The sequence below is a fragment of the Pomacea canaliculata genome, linkage group LG9 (genome assembly GCF_003073045.1).
Source record: "Pomacea canaliculata isolate SZHN2017 linkage group LG9, ASM307304v1, whole genome shotgun sequence".
NCBI classification, from domain to species: Eukaryota; Metazoa; Mollusca; class Gastropoda; order Architaenioglossa; family Ampullariidae; genus Pomacea; species Pomacea canaliculata.
In genome coordinates this window covers 9,032,952-9,058,855 of record NC_037598.1, presented here as the reverse complement: position 1 = coordinate 9,058,855, position 25,904 = coordinate 9,032,952, and the positions used below count along the sequence as shown (strand labels likewise).

The 25,904-nt window shown below is 40.1% G+C and overlaps 2 protein-coding genes across 2 annotated transcripts; both read right to left on the bottom strand.

The window, feature by feature from the left end:
* Positions 1-1,641: 1,641 nt before the first annotated feature.
* On the bottom strand, positions 1,642-6,950 carry LOC112572278. Its single transcript, XM_025251866.1, has 10 exons — positions 6,694-6,950; positions 5,936-6,042; positions 5,621-5,697; positions 4,926-4,987; positions 4,299-4,420; positions 3,870-4,013; positions 3,430-3,529; positions 2,610-2,810; positions 2,299-2,398; positions 1,642-1,894 (listed from the first exon to the last, which is right to left on the bottom strand). Exons 1-10 carry the CDS (start codon positions 6,745-6,747, stop codon positions 1,773-1,775), a joined length of 1,089 nt encoding a protein of 362 aa, XP_025107651.1. The 5' UTR covers positions 6,748-6,950; the 3' UTR covers positions 1,642-1,772.
* A 901-nt stretch (positions 6,951-7,851) lies between these two features.
* LOC112572350 (amiloride-sensitive amine oxidase [copper-containing]-like) lies at positions 7,852-24,976 on the bottom strand. The gene is given in 9 exon segments (XM_025251978.1): positions 7,852-11,150; positions 11,333-12,024; positions 12,026-12,067; positions 12,644-12,877; positions 13,028-13,195; positions 13,197-13,377; positions 13,609-13,808; positions 14,538-14,876; positions 23,211-24,976. Coding segments are annotated over 9 exon segments (2,385 nt in total). The 5' UTR covers positions 23,214-24,976; the 3' UTR covers positions 7,852-10,624.
* Between the last annotated feature and the right edge of the window lie 928 nt (positions 24,977-25,904).

Here is a 25,904-nt window from a genome sequence, read left to right as displayed (position 1 = left end):
AAACCTTAAAAGCGGAAGACAAAACATATGGGATGTAGCACTTGTGTTAAATTATTTACGATTCATCTATTGAAATAGCAGTCGTACATATGCGATTGCTTGAACACAGCAACAGCATCTAGAGTGTGTGTGTGGAAAGAGAGGGGAAAATCACCTGCATATCAAAAACTGGAAGGGAATAACGTAACTGACGTTATTACTATACTATCATTGTTATTAATTTATGAATGTTTACAAAGCGAAGGGAGATATGTAAAAAAAAGTATAGGTCCGACAAAAGTAACTTTTGTCTTTTTTAAAAGGGTGGACATGGCTTTTTATTTTGATACCAAGAGAAATAAATCCGTTTTAATAGTAAGCAATTTTGTTCTTTCTTGAAGTAATGTTAAACACAGAAGAAAAAAAAAATTCATATAATTTTTATAGGAAATAATAAAAATACATTCAAGAGATGCACTATATTTACCAGGGTAAATATTTAACATAAAAAATGCATGGTATTGTCAAAGTGTAAATTAATGATTGATGCAAATTTTTCGCCATTTATATTATGTGCTTGTAAGAATTTTGAAGAACTCACTGCATGCATATGACAGTGAAAGTTATAAGTGCAGTACAACCAAGAAAAACTTAAGCAAAAGTTAACGACAATAGGGGCATAGCCCTTGAAGAAGGGATGTAGGGCTGAGAATAAACTGCTCGATTGAGGTTCATGTATAACGGGAGTATGTCTTTACTTAAACCTTTAATTTTGAAATAACGAAGTTATATCTCAAGCCATAATTTTCAAAAACTGGTATCCCCCCTGCCGCCAAAAAAAAAAAAAAAAAAAAAACATGATGAGAAAGAGTCCTGATGTGCTCAAAAGATTTTGAATTACAAATTGTAATTGTCCATGTATTTATGGATTATGATACTGAAACTTGCTGATCATGCAGAGTTGTATTAATAGCAGTCAGAACTGTGTAATAAATCACCAGCACCTAGTAAATTGATGGTGGTTTAGATCAGTCTTCCTCAATTATTTTCCCAGGAGGAATCCCTGAATCACTAGATGCTGGTGATGTATTACACAGTTCTGAATGCTATGAATGTGGAGTGATCAAGGGTCACACGACATCCCTAGCTGCATGCAGGATCTAGACTGTTAACCCTCTTGAGCACTTCTTAAAAGTATTACAAAGACCAGCAAATAATTGAAGAGTGTGAAGACGACAGTAGGTGAAGTTTGTTTTTTTATTATTGCTGCTCTCAGGTAAACAGACCAAGAAACCTATACATTTTTGGAAAGAAGAAAGTTTGAACTTTGCAATAAAAGTAATGAAAATCCCCTTCCCAGTGCTTCTCCTGCAAAAGCCACTATCATGCCAAAGGGTTAATAAACACTTTTGCTTGTCTGAATTTTGCCAAATTATTTGAAAATCTGTCCAATTCAAGTTGAAAATTTTAGAGCAGAACATGCCTGCTTCCAGATTCTGCGCAATGTTGATTTACCCTCTGGATTTTATTTATATATTAGACACGGTCACAAAGATTTCAGTCTGCACTTAGAGTTTGTTGGAAGGGATGCATATGCATACATACACTTCTTGTTTTCCCTTACTAGTCACATCCTAGGGCACACACAGATTAAGACAACTATTTCCTTCTTTTTATTACAGGCATCACTGGTTATTACTCAGTGTGTGAATAAATAATAGGACTTAACAAAAATAGCTCGTGAAAAGCAACAAGTTCATTTACTGGTCCCACACTGGAAATTCTGCAGATATCTAAGATTTTACAAATGATGAGCATAGGGAAGTTGATGGACTTTGGTTTTGCCGTTGCACAGAAACCTCCAAAACCTCCACACATTTCTGAAATGTCTTTGCTGCAGCTTGGCTTGCCTCCTCTGTTAAATGAACAAAACAAAAAAGTATATATTAAGTACTGCATGATTTGATGTGGTTACTTCTGGGAGTCTTAATGAATGCTATGAGTTTATAATTCATCTTCTGATGTACAATTGAAATATACTCCATTTTGTGATTTGAGTTTAATCACACTTTAATATTAACAGATATGAACAGTAAAGGTGGGTGAAGAATGAATTATTTGATAACAATCTGTATGATTTAGAGCTCAAATATATAATAAAAGCTTTATGATGCTCTTACTTTTTTTAGAAAGGCAAAACAATGATAACATCCAAATAGAAATGTTACATAGCAATACTCATTTTCTATTGGTGTACAAAAAAACAAAAACACAAGCAAAAAAGTTCTGCCATCTAAAAAAAAAAAAAAAAAAGATTACCAAACAGCTCTGTGTATCGACTGGATTTAATGTCTTTACTGATGTCATCTTGACTAAGACTGGTGCATGTCTGTCGGATCTGGTGCAATGACATCAGCAACTGTAATAAATATATTTTAAGCATTTTAGTAAAAAATAAGAGTGGTTAATGCATTCACTTTCCCAGAATTTTGCTTTCTATATTATATATACACACACAACAGATTAATGTTATTTTTTAAATTGATAAGATTCTTAGGCTTTGGTAAGCAAGACTATTCCACCTCCTGTTTTTATAAGATCTGAACACAATAACAAAAAGTCAAGTTCACCTGAAAGAACTTTTGCTGGAGGCCATGGACTCGCTTAAGTGTTGGACCCAGGTGTGACAACTGTGGCTGAGGCCGATTACACCAGGGCCGCAAATGTGTCTCACAGCTCAAGGTAAAACTTAAAGTCAGCTGCCCCAACTCATGCAATACTATACTTAGTGTACGACCTGCAAGTTGCATTTGCCCACTTTCATATGCTGGCTGCAAAGTAGAGCATTCAGTATAAGATGGCATGAAGTTATGTCACAGATTAAGTTTAATGAATTTAGAAACTTCATTTGATAATTTTTTGACAGAACTGTAACACCAGTGTCTGAAATCACTTAGAAACACAAGTTAAAATATATAAATAAAATTTGCCAAGGGGATCTGAAGCAAACCACTTGGCATTAGAAGTCTGAAAGCCTAAGACCTCAGGTTGGAGGTTTTATCACATTTTGCAATAAGGCAGACATATGAAATTTCATATTTCATTTTGCCTGGATGAAGGAGGAGGGTTGGGCGTGGGGCTAGCAACCCCACTTTGTAAAACAACTCATGCTACAAAAACCGCAAATGACCAGACCTATGATCCACTGGTGATGAAAAGGAATAAAAAAAGAAGAAGAAGAATGATGATGATTATGATGATGGTTGTGGTGGTGGTGGCCACTGCCACTGTTGTTGACATATCTTTTAATGGCAGCACATTTATGGAAAGTGCCAGACACATTTTAAGCAGAAAATTTGTAAAATGATTTTGTGATTCTTTTGTATATGAAGTTTACAGATGCAACACTTTTGTTCCCTCTATTCATATGGTGAAAAATAAATCACTGACCCTTTCATGTAATTTGACCAGCACATCCAGCTGGCGTTTGATACTTTCTTCCACCTTTCGGCATGTTACTAAAAGTGACTCAAAGCTGGGTGGTTGGGGACTGAAATAGAAATGCAAATCAAAATATTTCCTTAAATAGCAAATGTAAACCTAGTAATGGCTATTTATTTTTTCTGAGAATTTGTTTTGGAAGAGTAGGGAAAGGAGTTAGATATAGTAACTTCACAGAAGCAATAACTACAATGCCTATCATTAATAAAGATTATTTAACTCACCTCACAAATATAAAAATGTTATGATAATAACAATATGTTTAAACACATTTGTGGACAGATTAAATAGATTAAAGGTACCCAGAAAATGCATACATAACATACGTATGTACATGCAATCGCAAGTGCACAGTATGTGCTGTCTTAAATATTTAGTGCATAACTAACCTGTCTACTGGCATAAGGCGCTGGAGGTCAGGAGGAATAAGGTCAATGGTTGGGGTCACCATGCATTCTGATAGATGAGATGATGCAAGTGTGTCTATAAATCGTGTATCTGCATTCAACTGTTCTTCCAGTGATCTTGAAGAACTGTAATTAAAAAAATGGAAAAAATGTGTTTATAAAAAAAAAATAGCAAATATAAATTAAATATTTGATTCTTCCTTAATTGATATATCTGTAGTATTTCATTTTCCTGGTTGAGATGGTTAAGTTAAATTATCAAGAATCCAACCATCGCTTATAGTTTTTTCTGATTCTTGCACATCACTAGCTTCTAAATACAAGCAACAACTCCTGGACTGTTGCAACAACAATAATACTCAAGTTAAATGTATCATCAAAACACAATGTACTATTATGAATTTACCTCACCTGACAGTTCCAGGTGTTATCATGTGCTTTGTTTTGGGATCTTCAGCCATATCACAAATTGTAACAATATCCAGCAGCCGGTTAAAAAATGCAGCCTGTCTCCCAGAGGCTGATTCCATGCCCTGTAATCAAAAAGCAAAATTGGTAGCCATGTAATCAATGTGAATCCTAAAACTCACACAGCACCATGACTGGGTAATTCATAAGTTTATGACTTTCACCCTGTCTCAAACACATCATAAAACGTCTTGGTGTGTGCAATTAAATAATCTGATACTCATTTGCTGTATCTGCAGCGTTTCGCTTTGCTGGTTGAGATGCTTAAATTGAATTATAAAAATCCAATGATCATTTTCTATTTTTGTTTCTCATAAGAGCCTCTAGTTTAGTTTTACAAAATGTTGATTCTTGATAAATGTCTTGTGGCTTGATTATTATATTGATATTTTGATTATTATTTGTACTTATTAAAAAGTAATAAAATTTTCTTATGCTGAATCAAGTCCTCTTTGTCTAGACATAGGTGATGTCAGAAAACAGTATGGACAGCAAAGTTTGTTCCTAAGACTGATACTTTATCTGGCTCAAGTGCCAATGGGATAAGATCACAACAAAAGCAATACTAACCCTAATGAGATCAACATCATTGTAACGACACAACCCTAGGCTGCTGGTAATATAAAGGATCTCTGTTGACACAAATAACAGAATTAAATGACATGGTGAAATATTTAAAATATATTTCAAAAAATTCTTATGGTTTTATTTGGACTGGGAAAATGATACAGTTATGTGCTGCTTAATGAAGATTCAGTCAACAATAGAATGCATTTACATGATGGTGATCTTAAAAGATTATAACGAAGCTGAATGATTCCTATCAAGACATTATAGCCATCATACCACATGCGTTACTCATGTATTTGTGGTGATGATGGTTTAAACAAACCTAGCTACTGTGCTGCCAAACAAGTAGAGCAAGTATAGTGTACAGTACATATTACTTGATAATGATAAATAAATAGGTATATATAAGTACATTCTAAGGTGTTTGCACAATGTTGGCATTGTCTAATGACACATTTCTCAGCATGCATATCCAACATTAAGCAATGCATGACTTAAGAATTTCTGCCAGTTCTGCTCTGCTTTGATCATTACCTTTACCTGTCTCTAAAACACTGATACATTTTTAATAAACAGTTTAATATAAAAACACACCTATTTAAAAATGATTAAAGATTAGCAATTGAGGAAAACTTGCATGTATTTAGTTTGATTTTTTCACACAGAATTTTTTAGAAGCTTCTATTTCTTCATACTTTGTATTCTGGAGTCCATTTTAGTCTCTGCAAATGAATGCTGGGTATCCAACAACTCCCCTGCTTTGGTGTCAAACCTTCGTTGATAAAAAGCACAAAACAAAAATGATAAATTGTATGCTTACACTTATTAAGAAATATTTATCAAAGATATTTGAAAGAGCTTAATAAAACTGTTAATAAAAAAGGGTACGTTTAGATTATAAAACCTGACCTATGTATGTTGAGCTAAGCATGGACGAAAAATACATTTTTAAATTGACATTGTTTTTAAATCTGCTTTTCTCAATAAATTGTTCAAAATCAATTTCTCACTTTGACAAAAGCCATTGTAAAAGTCGTATTCTTGGTTCACCAGGTGTGAAGACAAGCTCCGTAACCCATGCTTCATCTGCATCCTCTACATATGGGCAGGCTAACGCCTGTTGAGAGTAACATAAAACAAATCATATAATGACATAGCATGACAAACACTATTCTTGAGTGTATGAATGTATGTGTGTGTATGTGCGTGCATTCATGCGTTACCTTAAATGCAAATAGCACTTAAAAGTTAGTGCGTTATTTAGATGGCACACTAGACGTAATGCTAAAGTGCTTGTACAAAGCTGAGATTTACTGGGTATGTCACAAATGGAGCTGAACAGAATGAAGCGGGGAGTGGAGCTATATATCGTTAATAAACTGCCTTTGAAAAACCAGATGATAGGCTGATTTTTTGCATCGGTTAAAACTAAACCCTATAGGTTTCTTTATAGGAATCATGAGAAAAACTGAAATAAAAGTTAAAAATATTATTAACTAGCACGTTATTTTGAAGTACACTGTTTGGATCTTTTGGCTGGATTCCATTCCAACATGCTTCACAGTGAGTTCGCCTTTGGCTGAGATACTGCGCTTTATAAATTCCACTTATTATTATAAAGTGTTTTAGCAAGAAACTCTCTTTCCATACACTTTAAAGAGACAAAATCAATCATAGTTTGCTAAAAATCTTAAAACTTCAAATGTACTAAAGTTACAACTCGGAATTCTAGTTTGCTTGTTTGTTTTTTTTTAAATACTGAACTTACATCCAGACGATCTTTTACGCTCTTTCCAAATTTCAACTTCGAATCTGACGCCATTTTGTTATGTCCGACCAGGGGCGGTAACTGTTACTGAAAGAACACTTTGTTCGTTGCGGTCACCACAAGCATATATATATTTTTTAAACTTATGTTGTGTTTTTATGCAAGGAAATTGAAGCGACAAAGAATTGTAGGGTTACCATATCCGCACTGTTATTAATTTACTATACTTATACACAGAAACAAAAACACGTTTGATTTGACTGTTGGAAACGGTGATCATTCGATTTGTTCCCCTGAAAACAAAGAAAAAATATGACAATGCTGATATTAGTAGTTTCATTTTATCTTTGTTCATGGAAGATGTTTCTGCTGGTCATTGTATCATACAGTTAATTGCTGCTACTACAGGAAAGCTACGTGTGTATGTTCTGTCACATCAATTTCAGCTACACCTGTACACAACCACACACCCGGGCATTATCAACCGCTCATGAAAAAGTGCACTATGTTTATAAAGCTTATATTTTGTAACTTCAGTTTATCTTTTTGCTGACCACCCAATGTTTGAGATGCGATTCTTCACAAAGTACAAAAAAAGGAGAGAGAGAATCTTTATTTATGTGAGTAACAGAATATATAAGCAACTAAAAGGTTATATATGCCCTTTTACATATAACCCTCGATCTAAAGAAAGAAAAAACACCCCTTTACTGCAAAACAACAACAACAACAACAACAAAGGGTGTTAAAGAAGACGCAGGAGATTTTTTGGGAGGCACACTGACTTGTAAACCTTAAATGTGATGAATACGATAGCCTATATATATATCTTATTGTGAATATTACATAATTTCTTGTGATTGTGATAACCGGGTAAGTCATTTTCAATAAGTTTTGTTTCTTGTTAAGTGTTGCGTTGTCGTTTAACACTGAAAGTAGTGTATGTTGTGATATTACCACCGTCTGCGCGCGCGTATGTGCATGACTGCATTCATGTACCCCTTATTTTTTTCGTAATGTATGAGTGCGAACATCGTTCACTATCAGCATAGAGTTTACCCCATAAAGCTGAGCATGCATCTTCCTACATCACTGACACACACACACAAAGCGTCAGATCACTGGACGATACAACTGAAGAGAAGAACGCCGCAACAGTAATTTCTTCTGTTAAAAAAATTTATTGATTAAATAACAAATTCCGCTATCTTTCTTTGTCCAGACGACGGGAGGGAAAGTAAATGAGGCAAAATGATTCTTGAAAGCGAAACAAGTTACATGATCACCTTAACAAAGGTCATATTATGAGCAAGTGAAGTATCGGCACGCATGTAAGACCAAATGAAAATCCACAAGTAACAGTTCTTGGCAACAGGCGTAACATAACAGACGTATAATAGTGAAAATCTTATCACAACAAAATAACAATTAAGGTGAGCAAGGCACAGGCAATGTGGTGCTAAATCTTAATCTATGAAGATATAGGTAAAGAAACGATTGAAATGAACGTAACTCTATGATCGACCAAAATTTTGTCTTTTTCTCAAAACAAAGCTTCAGATTTTCTTAATTTGATAAATGAGAATTTTAGAAAGATGAATTCTTTGTAATTACCAATCGGCATCTATACCTTTAAATGCTTGACCTCTGAAACAGTAATGAAGACGTAAATAAACAATATCTGATCAGAAAAATCATATATTAAGATGGAAATTTCAAGAACTTTGGAGCGCCTTGAGAATAAAAATAACAACAAAATGCAGGGCGTTTCCTCGATGCACCAAACATTATCGGTAAAAATTGGAAAGTATAAAAATAAGGAAGATGTATAACTTTCTCGCGAGTGCACGGCACACACACACACACTCATTCTCTTCCACACGCACACACTCGATCTTACTCACATTCACACACACCCCACACACGCTGTGAAACAACGGGAGGAAATTAGAAAAGGGAGATAAGGTTTCACTTAATTACCACCCTTTGTACAGGAAAGACAAATAGCTCGCCGAAAAGGAAAGAAATCTGATTAAGGAAGTCACGAGTTACAAAACAGGAATCGCAATAAAGCCACAAAGGGGAGAAAAAAACACAAAGGGAGGAAATTACCGGATGTTCGAGAATTAATAATTAACGTAAAAAAACCATTTCCGATAAAGCACCAGCATTTTCCTGTGCCACAAAACATCATTTCCGTGATTTCGACAAAGCTCCTGTTTTTTTATGGCCGAATTATTGTACGTAAGTAAAAGAAGAACTGGAAAACAGAAACACATCACTTGTTTAATCCTGAAACATTTTGAAGTATGCCTGTGAAAAATAATTTAAGCCCGACACGCAATACAAAACTGGAATGAGAGCACTTTTCAAGCTTAAAAAGTCGACGAAAAAAACAAAAACAAAAACAAAAACAAAAACAAAACAAAACAAGCACACACCTCCCGGCACTTTTTTTGCTCTTCTAGCTTTTTCGTCGAATTACTACATACAAATATGGGCTATTCTAGTACAAAATAAAACTTTTATATTCTAATACTTGAACGTTTATGATAACAGAGAAATAGTTATTAAATATGTGATATAATGTAGCAAAAGGCTTCTAGTAAATTTTATAAAAACCAGTTTTCTTCGGATTTTATACTTACTCACTGGACTGGATTTTTTTCACGGCAAGAATCGGATGTTGTTTAGTGCTAAAGAACCAACCAGCATGCACTACATTTATAAACAAATGTAACAGCAAAATTGGATAAAGATATATGTGCAATAATCGTAATTCTTTTAGTCATGCACATTCGTTAGCAGTCTAAAGATAATATCACACTGTAGAAATAAAGAAGCGAGTTACAAAACCCTAACACATATAAGAAAATTATAGCATTTAGATAACCTATACCTGTCTTTCGTTAGTAGAAGCATAAGATCTCTGGGTATTTGATATATCTGTGTATACCTTTATAAACTATCTTACAAAGACTGTTGGGAAAATACGCGTTTATTTATTATTATTACGGTTAAAGCGTATTTATGAGTACACGTGAATGACATTTTAGGATGCAGATTGCATGAATCAGATGTCTGCCCACAATTTTAGAGCTCACTGTAATATATATGACGGTAGATACTGTGTGTACACACCAGGTCATGCAATTGGGGCTGTGGCCGAAAATGAATGAAGTTCGAACTATAAACAAACGTAAAACTTTCCATCTTTCATACTGCCAAACTTGTGTTAATTACTTTTAAGTAAGAAAATTATGAAGACTGAGATAAATTAATAAAAGGAAACCCATATGCATAAAATGATCGATCGGAAGAAACTAAATACCATGCATTTCACAAGTCAGGGGAAAATAATAGCTCAAGTTGAATTTTACAAATTTTCCAGAAAAGAAAAAAGGAGATCAAACTTCACCGTTACAGAATGTGTCTCTTGATTATAACTCAATCACCAATTCCATGGAAGAAACCAGTCATCCTTCATGCGTGCACAGCATTTCCTACACAAAATGCAACTTCTGCTGACAAGCAAAGCCAAGACATTTCGTTCTCCGTTCTTCATACTTGGAGTTCCACAATATTGAATGTTCACAATAAATGAAGTAAATTAAATTTAAGTAAATAACAAAATAATTAAAAATTAAGTAAAACATCCAACATTTGTTTTTGTCAGCAAAACACACGGCTATCCCAAATGGAGCCATTGATGCCGGAAACTTTTCTAATCATCATCAAACATAGTGGCTTCATGTTGCAAAGCTCTCGACTAATCGTCCCACATCGACAGCGACATCAACACGTCAGTGACGTCCACAACTGACCCGATGAGCGAAGAAATGGATAGAGGATTCAGTTTTCTTTTTTTAACACTTTTATCACAAGAATGAACCTTTATTTATTTTCACCAACAATCCGTCAGTTTGCATAGTTAAGCAGCGTCTGTCCTGCCACGAAAGTCACGAAGACTAGATTCTCTCTGTAAACAAGATGGCTGGGCAGAGGAGGTACCGAATGTGTTTATTCTTAAAGTGCCTTCACCCCCTCCTCCGCCTCCCACCTCTCGCACAATATGCACAGCATCGCTGATGACAGTAGAAGGGCAGTGATCGAAAGAGTTGTAGGGAGCTAGCATAAAGGAATACTTATTTACCGTAGTCGTTGGACTAGGCACGTCCTCGGCGTGAGGAACGGCCGTGCTGCCCAGCGTGGCCCATATAACTAGATCCTCGTCCACAATGGTGTTGTTGTCTTCTAGATACATCCTAAAGTCTATTACCGGGTCCCAAGGGTCACCCTGGGCGTAAATGGAGGAGCTTGCATCCTCGATGTCTTTGTATTTAGTTATGACCAGCGGGTACGATGCCCATCCAGCAGCCTGTCCCACAGACGAATTCTTGAGCACAAAGCTTGTCGGAGACAGGTGAAAAATTCGGTAGCCTCGACGAGTTTTATACCTGAGAATACACAATGATCATATTAATGAAGGTGACGAAGTGTCAGTTGTTATTTTCATAGAAACCAACTCATTCCAGAAAAAAGAAGTGCACTAGATATTCAACATAAAAGCATCAACACAATATAGACGCCCAGAAATTAGAACTAAGTCGTTATGTGGGTTTAACGTCGGCCAGCCTACCTGTTGGCGAGCTTATGGTTGAGGATGATGTGGTGCTGCAGGTGACTGTGCTCGAGGTCCCAGATTGACTCCCTCTCCGTTTCCACCAGCGTTTCACGATAGTACATCTTTGTCGTGTTGATGCTCGGGAACCAAAAGTTGGGTTCGGCTTTCTCGTGGAACGTTAGCTTTTCGTACCGGTTTGCGCTGCCACCCACATCCACGTCGATTTTGAAATGGAAGAGGTCCTGGTGAATGTTGCCGATGACCTCGTTGTGCACGTGGTAGCCGAACGGCCGTTCTCTGGGAAGAGCGAAGGTCGTCTGAAGGTAGCCCGTGGTGGCGACCTTGATCTCCAAGCTGCCATCCAGGTAGAAGATATAGTCGAATATATAATCTTTGTTCCAGATGGCGGCGATCGTCCTCAGCACCAGACAGTTGGCCGTCGTGCCGCCGTAGTAGCGGAAGCCGCCGTCCGTGTCGTAGGTGTAGTGCCGGCGCAACGGGAGCCCCATGTTCAGCTCGAAGGCGCAGATGGAGTTACGGTAGCGTCGCGGCGAATCGCCGTCGACGAAGTGGTAGGTGTCAATGAAAGCCGCGGTGGCGGGGCAGTCTACCCCGGGTACCAGCTCGAACGACGAGGCGCCAATGAGCCAGGAGGACGCGTAGAGAGCCATGGAGCTGACTTCAGGGCTGTGACCGGAGTAGAAGACAGGTGGCTTCCTGCAGCCCGATCTCATAGGCCACTCGACCGTCCTGCAGCAAGCACACACGGGCGAGTCATGCTTACACAATCACATGCGCATCTGGGTATGATATCGAGGTATATGGGTATCTGGTGTCAGTGTCTGAGATTCCAGTTGCCTGTATTGTGTCTAGGTGTCTGTGATTAACGTCTAGCGTCTAGGTGTTGGATGTTTATATACGTTTGAATGTCTGGTGTCTACAAATATATGCATTCGGGCATTTAGTGTCTCGATACTTTTGTTGTTAGGTATTTGCGTGCTCATATATCTAAGCATGTGCGACTCTGTTATCTGGGTGTCTAGTGTCTATACCTACAGGTATTTAGCCACCTGATAAATTAAGGAAGGAACTAATAATGCAAACACGATAGAACCGATGATTTAGTTATTCTAGCATCATACACACATAAAAATCGAGTAAAGAATATGAAAGAAGTGAGCTGTATTCCCACCGGAAGTGCATGGATAACGTTTAACAGTATAACAAATCAGTAGACAATGACATCACCTAAGCTGCGGCTGCAAACCTTGCAATGTAGGGGAGCAATACAACCTAACAACGAATCTCAGTCCCTTTGGCACTCACCTGGAAGTTGACGTCAAAGAGCTGTATTCCAGTAGCAGACCGTGACCGGAAGTTGAAGCTCCAGCCGAAGTACTCCACGAACTGCCCATCGATTCTGAAGCGCCGACCGTCTGGTTCGGTTTGGCGTGGCCCTTGACCAGGAACATCAAAACGTTCGGAGCCTCTTCGTTCGTAGGAAGAAAACTTTTGGTCGTAGACATCCATTACCAGGCGGAGCCGGCGAAGCGATTCTTCCTGGAAACCACGGAGTCAATGTGTTAAGAATGCTTCAGGTCTTTCTTTTTATAGGTTGCAAGTAGAAAGTACTTTCGTAAAGAACCATGAAGTCCTCTATATTTGATTTACGGTGTAAACCACACATCATGTCATCAATCTCTATTTTACCTTGTAGCGCTCCATCAGGTCCTCTGTCTCGTAGAACATCTGTCCATTGTACATCACGCGGGTCACGTGCCAATCTCTGACGTCGGTGGACAAGTGGTCGACCCGCAGCGCGAAGCCGAGTGGATGGAGAGAAGCTCCCTCCACCTGCCGGTACCCCCAGAACCACGACGATCCGCTCGCCGCTGACTAGCCCCCGGGGAGGGAGGTCCACCAAAAGCATGCAGTCGACGCCAGCGCTGCAGTTGTGGTAGCTCAGTCCGTAACTGTTCTTCAGCAGCGGGTACAGCTCGGCCGTGACACCCTTCAGGAAGGTTCGCAACTCCCGACGCTCCACCGAGTCCACAGGCCGGCTGCCGAAAAAACATTTTATAAGATATTGAGCTTGAGTTTTTGCTCGCTAAATTTTTTTAACCGGACACACACACACACATTCGACACGTGTCGTTTCAAAAAAAAAAAAAAAATGGTGTGTGTGGGGATGGTAAGGGCCCAAAAATTTAAAGAGTTATCTACCAAGCACACTCACGTGACTCAGCGCTTAATCAATCTATCTGAGGCGAAAAGGTGGAAGGGTGCCTCACCTGCAGAATGGTATAGGGGTGTGGCGGTACGCCGGGTTAGTCGCACGACGATGGTACGTGGGGCGGGGGAGTGGCCCTACGATGTGCTCCTCTACGCGAGGAGGGTCCAGGTCTCCCCTGTACAGGACAGCAATGGCAGCCCGCCCTGGCCGGCGCCTGCCGCTGTCTATAAAGCCCAGTACGGCTGTCTTGAGCGGCACCTGCACATTTTTGGAAGGAGAAAGGTAAGAAGGGGTCGGGGTGGACGGACAGTGGACAATGCAAATGAACAACTACGCTTTTAATGGTAGTTGCAGAGTAGGGTGTAGGAAAAATAAAAAGTTACGCACACATCATTTCGATCACCTCCTTTGACCGATAAAAGAGAGAAGACAGGAAAAAAAAAAAACGAAAATGGAAAAGGATAGAAAAAGAAGGAGAGGGATAAAAAAAAAAAAAAAGATAACAACGGATAATTCAGATCACAACACGCTGAGAAGTTTTTGCTGTTTAAAATACGTTCAGCGAATTTCTTTGTAACTACACCAGTAACTTTTTTTTAAGGATCGCCAACGCTCTCCACCAAGCAAACAAACAAACAAACAAACTAATATATAAACAAACAAAGAAGCAAAGTCTCAGATGAAGAAACACATGGTGATAAGGGGTATTAAATACTTCTTATGCCACATTCACCATAAAGTAAAAAGTGAGTGTGGCTGCCTTTTTCTTTCTTTAAAGGCAGGCTTCACCGCAAGACCTCTATATCCCTCGTTCCCTTCAACATTTGCACAACCCCTCTCTATGAGTTCTAAACAAGAAAACACACAAGGATCGTGATTCTACAATTTCTTGGCACTTTCAGATGTCTTTCGTATTAACAAGTCTCTTTTTTTCGACACAATCTTTTTCCCGTGCCAGATAAGCAGGCACGCGCATCCGTTTTGTACCTGCAAGTCTATCATGTAAATGTAGCTGCTGTTCACTGTAGCTTCTGCCACAGGGACCAAACCCAGCTCCTCCACTCCCATCAGATAATCCCGAACAGCACGCATTTCGGAGGGTGTGAGGTCGTTGAAGAGACCGGGCGAGTTGAAGTCCCTCCCGCTGCTGGATCGACCCAGGGAGCAGTGGGGCAGCGACGTGTGGACGATGGCCAAAGCGACAATGGCGACGACGAGCGCCACGATGATGACGACAAAGGTGATGAGAAGAATGCGCAGGGACCTCCATCGTGACGGTTGGTAGGTAGACGCCTCGATGCTGCAGGCGTTCTTTGTGGCCATTGTCTGAAATACACCAATACGCTCTTCATGACAACAGAAAAGCTGGAAAACATGTACTGCAGTTCATAAATGCATTTCTCATTCTTTTTCTATCCTATGAATTTTGCCCTTAATGCGTCTTTCCTTCTCAGTTCAACGCCCTCACCCTCCTCTACATCTCCCACATGTATCATATTTTCCTGGTGGCTCCAAAGGAAAATTAAAATAAATCCTTTTTCAAACATTTTGATGTCACTAATAATCAACGGCATATTTTCATGCCACTGATATCGACGATATTTCACAGGATGCTTTATGACAGCAAGAAGGAATTGTGAAGATAGAGCGAGGGGGAAAAGGACCAAAAACAAGCAACGAGGCTTCAACTTCAACCAGTGGAAACAAACATCAAGAACACAACAATTTCAAGAATAAGAATGTTTCCTGTTTCACTACACTGACATCACGCATGTTCATTAAGAAATCGAATAAGCCTGACTCAAATGAAGTGGTAGAGCCGGCGTTGATAATAAAACCACAGCTGGAAGACTTCTTAGGAGAACCTGGGCAAGGCCTTGTCGCCTTACACCGCTATAAGAGCAAACAGATCCGTTGTCGAGAATATACATTACAAGTCTGACAGCGAACGAAAAATGCATAAATCGGGTGCACCAGACCTTCATTCCCACGCCCCCTGATCCTCTTTCCTCACACCGTTCGTACTCGTCAGAGATGAGAACAAAACCACTCATCCCCCTTTCGCCCCCAAACCAGCTTGATACACAACTCTCTCTTTGGCAGCAATCCACCGGCCTGAAAACTACTCACGTATGTCATCAGCATTGCTTCTTAGTCCTAAGGACCCATTCTAGTCGTCGGCCACAAAGCAAAAAGTGAGATAGTGGAGTGGGAAGAGTGGGAAGAGTGGAGGGCAGTGGCTTTATTAGCGAAACTTCGACCACTCGCTGGCTCTCAGGTACTGTCTTCATTTGAGTGCTGCCAGAGAAGACAGTCCAGTCGTCCTTCTTCATCTCCTGAACAAAAATGTGGATGGATTGGTGGCTTCGTGGACAGAGTATGGAACGCAAGAGGACACCAAGAAAGAAACTCATCCTGTACAGGACCTAACAATTTTTTTTACCAATCGGACTTATTAATCACTTATTAAGACCCATCGTATCACAAAGAAGTGACATAATAGTTGCTTTAAAATTTTTATAGCGAAACGGCTTAGAACATCGGACAAAATTAATTTCTTTCTAAGATAAACCAAACTCCATTCTCTATTTAATATTTAACCTTTTCTGCATTCAAAATAGAAATATCCTTCAGTACTTCAGACGACTTTGCAATTGAAAGCGGAAGAAATGTAGAAGACGAAAAAATGTGTGTGGCTTTTTCTTTGTGAGTAAAGGAATGAAATATGCAAGGACTACGGCAAGAGCTGGAATCCAAGAAAACAAATTCTTGTCAAAAAATCGTAACAGGATATTCCCTCAGCTCATAATCATTCTTAGGTACAACTGATTACTTCAACATTTAGCTAAGGAATGAACGGTGCTCTTTGTCTGAACTGGTTCTGGAAAAGAATGAGTCTTTCTAAGCATGAATGCACTTCATGAAAATGATCTTTTAGTGCACAGGGACGCTGATGGCTAAGTGCTCTTTGTGGGAACCGTGAAAAAAAAATGCATAAGAAACCGAGGGAAGCGGATCAGCCTTGGAATGTACATCGGCCAAAGAAAGATTTCTTGCCGCGGAGTAAGGCGTAGGAAAAGCAGAGTTTGCGTGGCGAATGGGTGTGTCTGACAGGCGAAAAATAAACACCACACTATTCCACGCTAACCCCATCCATGACAGCAAAGGAATCACAGATGCTTGTACTCTTTCAGCATTTCTAGCTATTTTGCCAAATTCCTGTAGATTATCATGTTAAAGTGCATTTTCAAAGCACTCTAAGGTCGGGCTGGTCAGCTAAATTTAGGAAAGGTGAGCAGAAACTGAATGTAATCTGCATCCATATTTGTTACTTTGGGTTAGTAACTTTTTTTTTAAAACCGAAATTTAACCTGTTTCTTATCTCTCCGCTCTTTTCAACTCCCCCCAACCCAAACCTGGATCCAGCAAACACCGTAAGGGGGGGGGGAGGAGTAGGGTGAGGGGGGAATTTGAAAATGATCAACTTCTGTCACGTGATGTGATGGCGTTTACACCATTCAACCCATTCGATTCGACAATACATGCACTCGTTCAAAAATTTTATTTGACTTAGGAGAGCACCAGCTGAGGTCTATGACAGAAATAATCTCCCGGCGGATATCATGTCCAAGATACAAGGATTCCAAGAATGTAAATGGAAGCTCGAGAGCTAAAAGCAAGTTTTGCAGACCTTTCTGTCTTCAAAATTCTCCTCCACTAGACTGTTACACAACATAAGCCTTACAGGAAAGCCACAAAAAAGAAGAAAATAAAATAAATAAAGACAGTAAATGAAAGAAAGTTACAGAAAGAAACAAAGAAACCGACGAAGAGAGAAGAAACGATCAAAAAAAAAATAAAAAAAAAAGAATGAAAGAACAGACAAAAAAGTGAGAAAGAAACGGTAAAAAAGAACGAAAGAACTAACAAAACGCGAGAAAAAAAGAACAGAATGAAAGAAATAAGAAAAAGAAATGGGGATAAACGAAAGAAAGAAAGAAAATGACGAAAGTATGACATACGGAAAAAATAAAAAAAATAACGATGAATGAGAAAAGAAAAAAAGCGACAATAAAGAAAAGGCAGGAATGTGGAAGACTGAGAAAGTAGTAGCAGCACCAACAGAGGGAAAAGAGTTGACAACGACAACAAAAACACGGGTAGGCGTGTACTAGACCCGCCCTCACCGCTGCAGCTGCAAGATGAAAGCGAGCAAGGTCGTGCAAGCCCACCCGATCCGGGTACCGATAGCGCAGCCTTCTGCTTTTTTTTTTTTTTTTTTTTTTTTCAAATAGGAGAGTGGGCATTTCTCAGGATGGTGAGAGTTCGTGTGCAAAGAATATGTTCCCTGATTTGTCAAGCTTTTTTTTATTTATCGAAACATGTCAAAGCTGATACAATATGTTCCCAGTAACCCTTTGTGAGATTTAAAGAAACCTGGCACTTCCAATTTTCTGACAAGGCTAGCCAAGTTTTCAATTTCAAAAGTGTCGACCATGTTTTGGGAAGATGATGGAGGCGTACAAAATCATTAACCAGCTGCTTCCTATTAAAAAAATTATCATGGACTTTAACCTTTGATTATCTGTAGATACTTCTCACAAAATGACACCGGTTTTGTTTGGACAACTGTTATTTACAGTTCTTACAGCAAAGAGATGCAGCATCCACAGTTTTAAATTACTTTGGCACTGCGGCCCGCATATCATCAGTCGGGTCAGGGGAACCCAAAAGATAAGGGCACACCCATCCTCCAGATGTTGGTGGATCTACTAAGAAGTATGCGACAAGGCGGGATATGATACCCGAATAGCAGAAATCTCTGTGGGGAGGTACAAAATGTATTTATAGCCAAGCGAAAATCCACGCTTGACTACAGTTGGCAGGGAGCGTAAGCCGCTCGTTAGGGAAGAGGAGTAAAGGAAGAATTTATAACGACAAAGGAAAAATATATTCTAACAAGTTCCATCTGCAGCAACAGACCATAGTGCTAACACCTAACTGTAACTATTTGCAGCAAATACTAGTTTATGCCAGTGCCTACTAGTTCCAGCTGTAGCCATTTGCCTACCAGAACCTAGTCCCAGCTATCGGCACCAACAGTCTAATGTCAGTTCTGGATATCAAGTTCCATCTATAACCATCTGCATAGACTAGTAGGCAACAGCTCACTCTAACTTCTCAGTTCCAGCTGCAGCAATCTGAAGCGAGAAGGATCAGGTCAGATGACAACTGCCATTTTCGAAGGTCGCCAAATCGACTTATGTTAAAACCACTGACACTTGGCCTACAATTTTCGGCAAAATGGTGTGAACTCTGCGGGAAGCAAAATAATAATACTAAATAGCACACACTTCGCCACAGTGTAAAGTGGGGCGCACAGCACTGGCACTGTTGGCAGATTTATAGAGGACATCATCTGCAAAACTCCCAGCTTGCATTTCTTGTGCGGAGACAGTCTCGACTCTCGTGCTTTGCATTTCATTTCCTTTTCTTGTCAGCATCCATACCTGCATCATGTTTGCTGCAAATCGTTGTTCTTGGCACAAATAGTCCAGATACGTGTGATATAAACTGATGACATTATGTTATGTTATGAAACAAACACGCGACAAACTAGGGTTCTTGCCAGTTGTTCTGTTCGTTCACGCGCGCACACACACACAAGCGTGTCTAGAAACAGGGCAACAAACATAAACAATAACTACAAAGACATATCTGAGGGGTGACGGAAAATTGGGAGTCGACACACGGTCATGGTTATTCAACTTGATCATGACCTGCCGAGGTCAGCATCTATGGAGGTCATCGCTTATCGAACGCCGCATCTTTGCCGCGCCTGACGGCAGCTCTGTGAAAGAGGAAATTTATGAAAACATTCTCAGCAGGATATATTTCCCCCTCCCACACTCGCCAGTCGCCATGGAACAAGAGCCCTGTGGCTCCGCAGCCAGAAACCCCTCGGCGCGTGAAAGCACATCAGGCGATCATGACGTCAGCGGAGTCGGAGTTGCACGGGTCGGAGGGTTTCTAAATCGTACGCGTTCACTGGCTCTTTGTTCGCTCCATCGCTCTGCTGAACGGAAGCGAGAAAAAGCTGAAAAAGAAAAGAGAGAGGGGGACAGTCGCGGGAAGGTGGAGGTTATTCAAAGACTCTACACGCCATGCTGCTTACTATTTCGAGTACATGTAATCGTACAAATAACACGGAGTGTGGCGGTGTATGTTTATATGCTGATATGTATAATTAATGGCATGGGCTTGAATCAAATAAAATGGCAGATCAAAATTTCTCCTTAAATAAGCAGTCGGAAGAATTCGGCATTCCGATTACCCCGGATAGCATTACAGTCAGGCCCCGTTATGTGACCCACACATGCCAAGACCTCTCGCATGAGCTGAAATTCTAATAAAAATAGCGAACTAGCTAAAATAGCAAATTCCATATACACCCATACATTTTTTTTATTCGCACATACCTATCACATTCCTTCTTACACGGCATAGATGACTAATTATCTTAACAACTAGAACGACTTCTTTGTACCTAATTAATAGAGAACGCATAGAACAAAGAAACGACGAGTTACAGGCAACATTACCGAAGAACTGACTGAAGAGTGAGGCATACACAAAGGATTCACACTTCCCACAGCGAGAACCAGCGTGATGGTGCGAGATGATGTGAGACTTAACGTCGCTTTGAAATTTTTACGAATCTTTTGGTTTTTCGAACTATTGCCGATCCTGTACAAGTGAATCTCCGCATGGCGAGGCCATACTACTGCCGCTCGTATTGTTCTTCATAGGAGCAGACCATGCCACAAACTTACAGAGATAATAGATGTCTCCGGACCATGCTACATCCTTCATCCGCAAGCTTCCCTGGCTGCCAGTTGGAGATCACATTGATTACAAGATCACCACACTGTGCTACCGTTGTTTTCACGGCCTCACCCAGCATACCTGAGCTGCTGACGCCTCACCACTAGAGATGGTCTCTGCGGTCTGCTCGTGTTGCCCTCTTCTCTGTACCACGCATCACACGGCAGAAATTCGCCAGACGCTCCTTCTCCTTCTCAGGTCCCTGTGGTTGGAATTCTTTGCCCCTTTCTCTTCGAACACACCTATTTGAGAAATTTCTTTCATAGTCAAGAGTAATATTCTTCTCACTCCGCATTTTTTTTTTATCATAATCCATGCCCTTGGAACATGTTTGGTGGCGCTGTGTCTTGTATGGTTGGATGTCATTTCATTTCCCGTTTTCCTGTACAACGCATTGAGCTCTCTTCTACACAGGGAAAATCGCTCTTTAAATTCACCACCATCATCATCAACAACAATATTGGATCTTTTCGATAACGTAATTGTTGTGCTCGCATTAAATGTAGGCGCGTGGGCGTGCAGATGCATGCACACACAAACACACGGTCATTGCTCCATTTATTGATTGGGCACACTGTCCATTCCTGAACATAAAACGTGCAGTTATCCAGCTCTTGGTCCCAGCACGAGATACATATCATTCCTTCTGCAAAAATAAACTGTTGTGCTAGTGAGGGTAAATTGTGTATGGCGAGCGGAGTTTGGTGTGGGAGGTAGAAACGAATTGAGAAAGACATGTGGCATTTACTGTTTATGTGTGTGTGTGTGTGAATGCATGCATGCGCTACCAACAAAATACCATGGCATTTTGTTAGATAATTAGGACACATAACATCTTTTTGTCAGGGCTGCTTTATGTAGGACTAGCTGCAGCTCTCTAAGGCATTAAAACTCGTAAGCTCTCATTACACAAAAACGGTATCCATCGATTAAACAATTCTCCCACATCATTAAATGATAGTAAGTTGCTGCTATTTGAACGAACTGACAAGCAATGAGAAACTCCACTCAAATCCAACCGTCTAAAATTAGCTTGTGACTAAAGTCGGCGTATATACGTGTTGCTCCAAATAAATGAGAATTGATAGCTTTTATTCTATTTTAAAATTCTTACCATGTACAATAAATAATTTTTTTAGATCAATCACGCAAAATAATAGTTGTATAAATATTAAAGAAGCATACAAAGGAGAATTAGCCCTGTTGTTCCACGCAGCAGCAATCATCAATAATCTAAACATCGACAAACAATTCCGGATGGGAAAGTATCGATTCGACTTCTTGCAGGTTAATTATTGGACATGGACGCTTGGCATTAGCCGTCCACGAAGGGGTCGAGAGCTAGTTATGGCGAGGTGTTAATCATCCCTGACGCTGGAACTATCAAGGCGGGGGCTCAAACACCGCCTCGACTTGGTTTCACCTCCCTGATAAGACGGCAAGGTCGACGGCACGTGATATCGGCGCTATCGCAGGTACAGAGAAACCTTAAACATGAAAGGGTCTGCGAGTGCGTGGGCCACGTCATACATGCTGGTTCTTCTGGAAGGCGAGAGAAAGAAACAAGTCGCAGACCTTGCTCAACATCTCATTGAACATAATATAACATTCCCACAATTTTTCTCTGAAGCTACCAGTTGATAAACTTATTTCTATGCCATGTTTATTCCAGTGAGACTGGTCGAGACCGTTTCAGATAAATGGCTTATTTATTTATTTTTGTTCTTATTTTTCCAGGTTGGCAAGTAGACTGAGAGTGAGTGAGAGCGCAAGACAGCAAAGCTCAAAGTCAAGTAGTCCACTTCGTTTACTTCTTGGTGTCGTCGATGATATACATGACCAAAAGTCAACTTTCTACGAAAACGGAAGACACAGATCCGTTATGTTTTCATAAGAGAGAGAGAGACAGAGAGATCCTCGATCGAGGGAAAAATAAACCCAAAACAAGTATTTTTTAAAAGTAGTTAAAAAACGATTTTTTTCTAAGAATTCAATATTCAATGCTTAGATTTTTAAGCTCATTAAATAGTATAAAAGTTTTTAAAAGATGTTCTCGTTTATTTTTGTATTATTTTATTTTATTTCGTGTACTTGTGTCCTCGAGAGTGAAAACGAATTTCTAGCGACTGTCATTCGGCGAAGAGAACATGCTAAAAGATGCTGAAGGAACTAAGCCAGCATCTGTGACCCAAGTGTTTCCACTTTCAGGTTCAGCGTTTCGTTCTTGATTCCCTTTCTGACAGATGTTGCCTGGATTACACGAGTCAATAGGTCGAGACCTTTAGCAGACGCAGGCAAAATGAGTTGTTGGATCCGCTTATCGCAAAAGGCAGCAACAACAAACTGTTTACACTGCTACATGCTCTTATGAGATAGTCCCGTGTTTATTTCGTCTGTACATACATCATGAATAAAAACAAAATATTGCTTTGTTTTCCAGAAAAAAATACCATGTTAAGCGTTTAAGTCGATATGAAAGATGTCCTGCCTTATTAATGAATCTATTAAAAAAACAAATTACGATTAACAAATTAACGGGAGTGTGTGTGGACACATATTCATAGACCCCAACATGATTTCTTGCATGCATATGCAAGCATGATGATCGCGTGTCATGGGTTACTTTTCTTCTGGATGAATTTTGCAGCCAGCAGTGGGTATAAAAATTGTCATCGAAGGCCTAATTTTGCCACACACAGAGAGAGAGAGATAAATGTGCACAAAAACATACAGATGCTTATGTAAGATACAGAAAATAACCAATTTCCTACTTACCATACAGTGTCACGAAACCTCACCGCCCGAAATAATTCAAAGTGCCTGGTCGACTTTTGGAGCGTCCCATGCATCATTCAATTTGTGAACACTGCAGATTCAACCCTCAGCTTCTCTCTGTGAGTGTGTGTGTTTGAGGCGGAAACAAAACAAGAGGCGAGTAAGCCTGCACCGCCCCAGCAGCTGGAAACTTGTCTGAATGCTGTGAAAAGTCGCCGCGCCTCGCACAGACGGGCTGGTCTTAGGTGGCCTGCGATCACCACCCCATCGTTCCACTTCTCTGGATAACACGTGCCAACAGGTCAGACTCAGAATGTCAGGCCAAAACAAGAGCTTGGTCCTTTGTTATTCTTTGCTACTGTTCCAGTGGTGACTAAGCAGGAGCAGCAGCACTAGGAGCAAACAGTATCGGTAGTAGGAGCATCAAAGATTTCTCACCAGCTTCCTATCCCACTGCCGTTCGAATGCATGGGATGTCAAGATACAAAGCACACAGTACATCTAGTGAGGCGTACTTGCAGCAGTCGCTCGACGAAACATGAAGCAAGCTGCATGCTGCACCCCGCACCTCGGTTCAGGAGCCAGACATTTTCTACTAGCTAAGCGCCGTGCACCGCAGCTCCGGTATCTAGTGTCCCGCTCTTCGCCGCGTTACCAAGCTCACGTTCGACAACTCCCATACCAGCTGCAGGATAAGACAAGAGTTACACCACTTAAAATGTGGTGTTAAAAACCTGCTGCACCCGAACATTGTAGCACAAAGACCATCGCCACTGCGCAGCTGTTGCTGACACTGTATGGTAACATCGCCTCAGGTCCTAGCGTGTGACAAGATCGTTGTCCGCCTGCTGCAGCCGGCAGTTTGAATCATTGTGGTGTCAGGCTGACGTGTAAGGCTGCGCCAGTGTTTCAGTCGACAAACATCGATCGATCCACGAACTTGTATTATTGGACTGCTGGCAGACGATTTTTTTTCCAGTTAACTACTAAAACGAGGCATAAGACTACAAAGGTTCCAGTTTATTCACATTTCAGATTAATTACTAAAACGAGGCACGAGACTACAAAGCTTCCTGTTTAGTCACATTCTTTGTTTAGGCTCGCTGAGACTAACAGCGGAGAACTTCGCGTTGGTCTTGGCAGACAGACAGCAATCCACCTATTCACATCCATGATCGATCTGCATGTTCAGCACAGGAGAGCCTCACAGCACAAAGCAGTTAACTGCCATAGTACCACTACTGCTATAGTACCTGATGCCTAAAACTGATATCCAGGAATATCAAAAGAAATTTGAGTCCTCAACGAACGTCCGTTTCCGTCATGGGTTTGAAGCTTATTCTGTCCTCAGTTGAAAATATTCCACTATGGGTTAGCAGTTCGTTGCACATTGCTATAATAACCACCCACGGAGTTCGGAGTGTTCGCACAGCAGATCGTGCTACATGATGTTTTGAACAAGAACTTTACATGCACAAGAGCAGCCAGAGAGAGGGCGAGAGTGAAAATTTCGAAGAGCACTTAATTCGCAGTTTCCTATAATGATATTGGTGGCCAAACAGACGAATCCTCCATGAGGCACTTTACTTCCTTGCGTAATTTTGGGCCCTAGCTAGAAATAGGGTCAACAAAATTAACTGAAAATTGCGCTCAGACACTTCGTTGTTACATTTTAAATTGTTCTCTCCCCTGCCTGGCTCTCTAACTAGTGAGACGTACATACAGGACTATAGCTCCACCAGCTTAGGCTGTCGCTCCTAATAACACTCCCACATAAGCTTACTTCTAGTGTTATTGTATTTGTTTTTTGAGCAACATGTTGCAGATGTTACAGATTCAGGGGCATAGGATCATGGCTTTTTTTTGAAGGGTCCTGGCAGTGAACAAAGTAGTAACACGTCTAAACAAAGGCAGGGGATGAGTGCAGCCATACAAACACGCGTACTCGGTGGTTGCATCACAACATTATGCTTATTTCAGTGTTAAACGGTCAAGCAACGCTTAACAAGAAACGAAACTCTTTGAAAAATGACTCCTCGTCCATATCGCAATCACAAGAAATTGTGTAATATTCAGAATAAGATAAACTTTATGCGTGTAATCACATTTAAGGTTTGCAAGTAAGTGTGCCATAAAATATCGGCATATTCTTTAATTAATGCGTTTGTTTTGTAGTAGTGCTTATACTTTTTTCCTTTCTATAGATCGAGGGGTAGATGTGAAAAAAGCATAACGTTTGCTTATTGTGTTACCCTCGTAAATAAAGGTTTGTCATTTGTCTCACTCAGCTCCTCGACCTTTTGCGTACTTTGCGAAGAATCACATATATCTCAAGCATTGGGACATCTTTTTGCACCATCAGTATCATTTCAGAGGGGGTGGATTCCCACTTGCCAACTACGCCACCGGAATTAGTTCTGTTAAATTAAAGCATGTTCTTGTCAACAGCTTTTTGCAACAAATATGCGATTTAGTTTATGCGACATTGGATCAAGTCTCAGGTGCAGACACTAAATCAAATCATCTGAGCAGACAGATTTTTGCTACAATATCAGTGACCAAACATTGGGGGATAAGTCTTTCTAGCTTACTCTGATGGCATTGCTCTGGCAGTCAATTCGTATAGTGCTGACGACATTGTCATTTTACTTGTAGCCCAGGCGCATTTAAAAACAAAAACAAAAACCCACCATA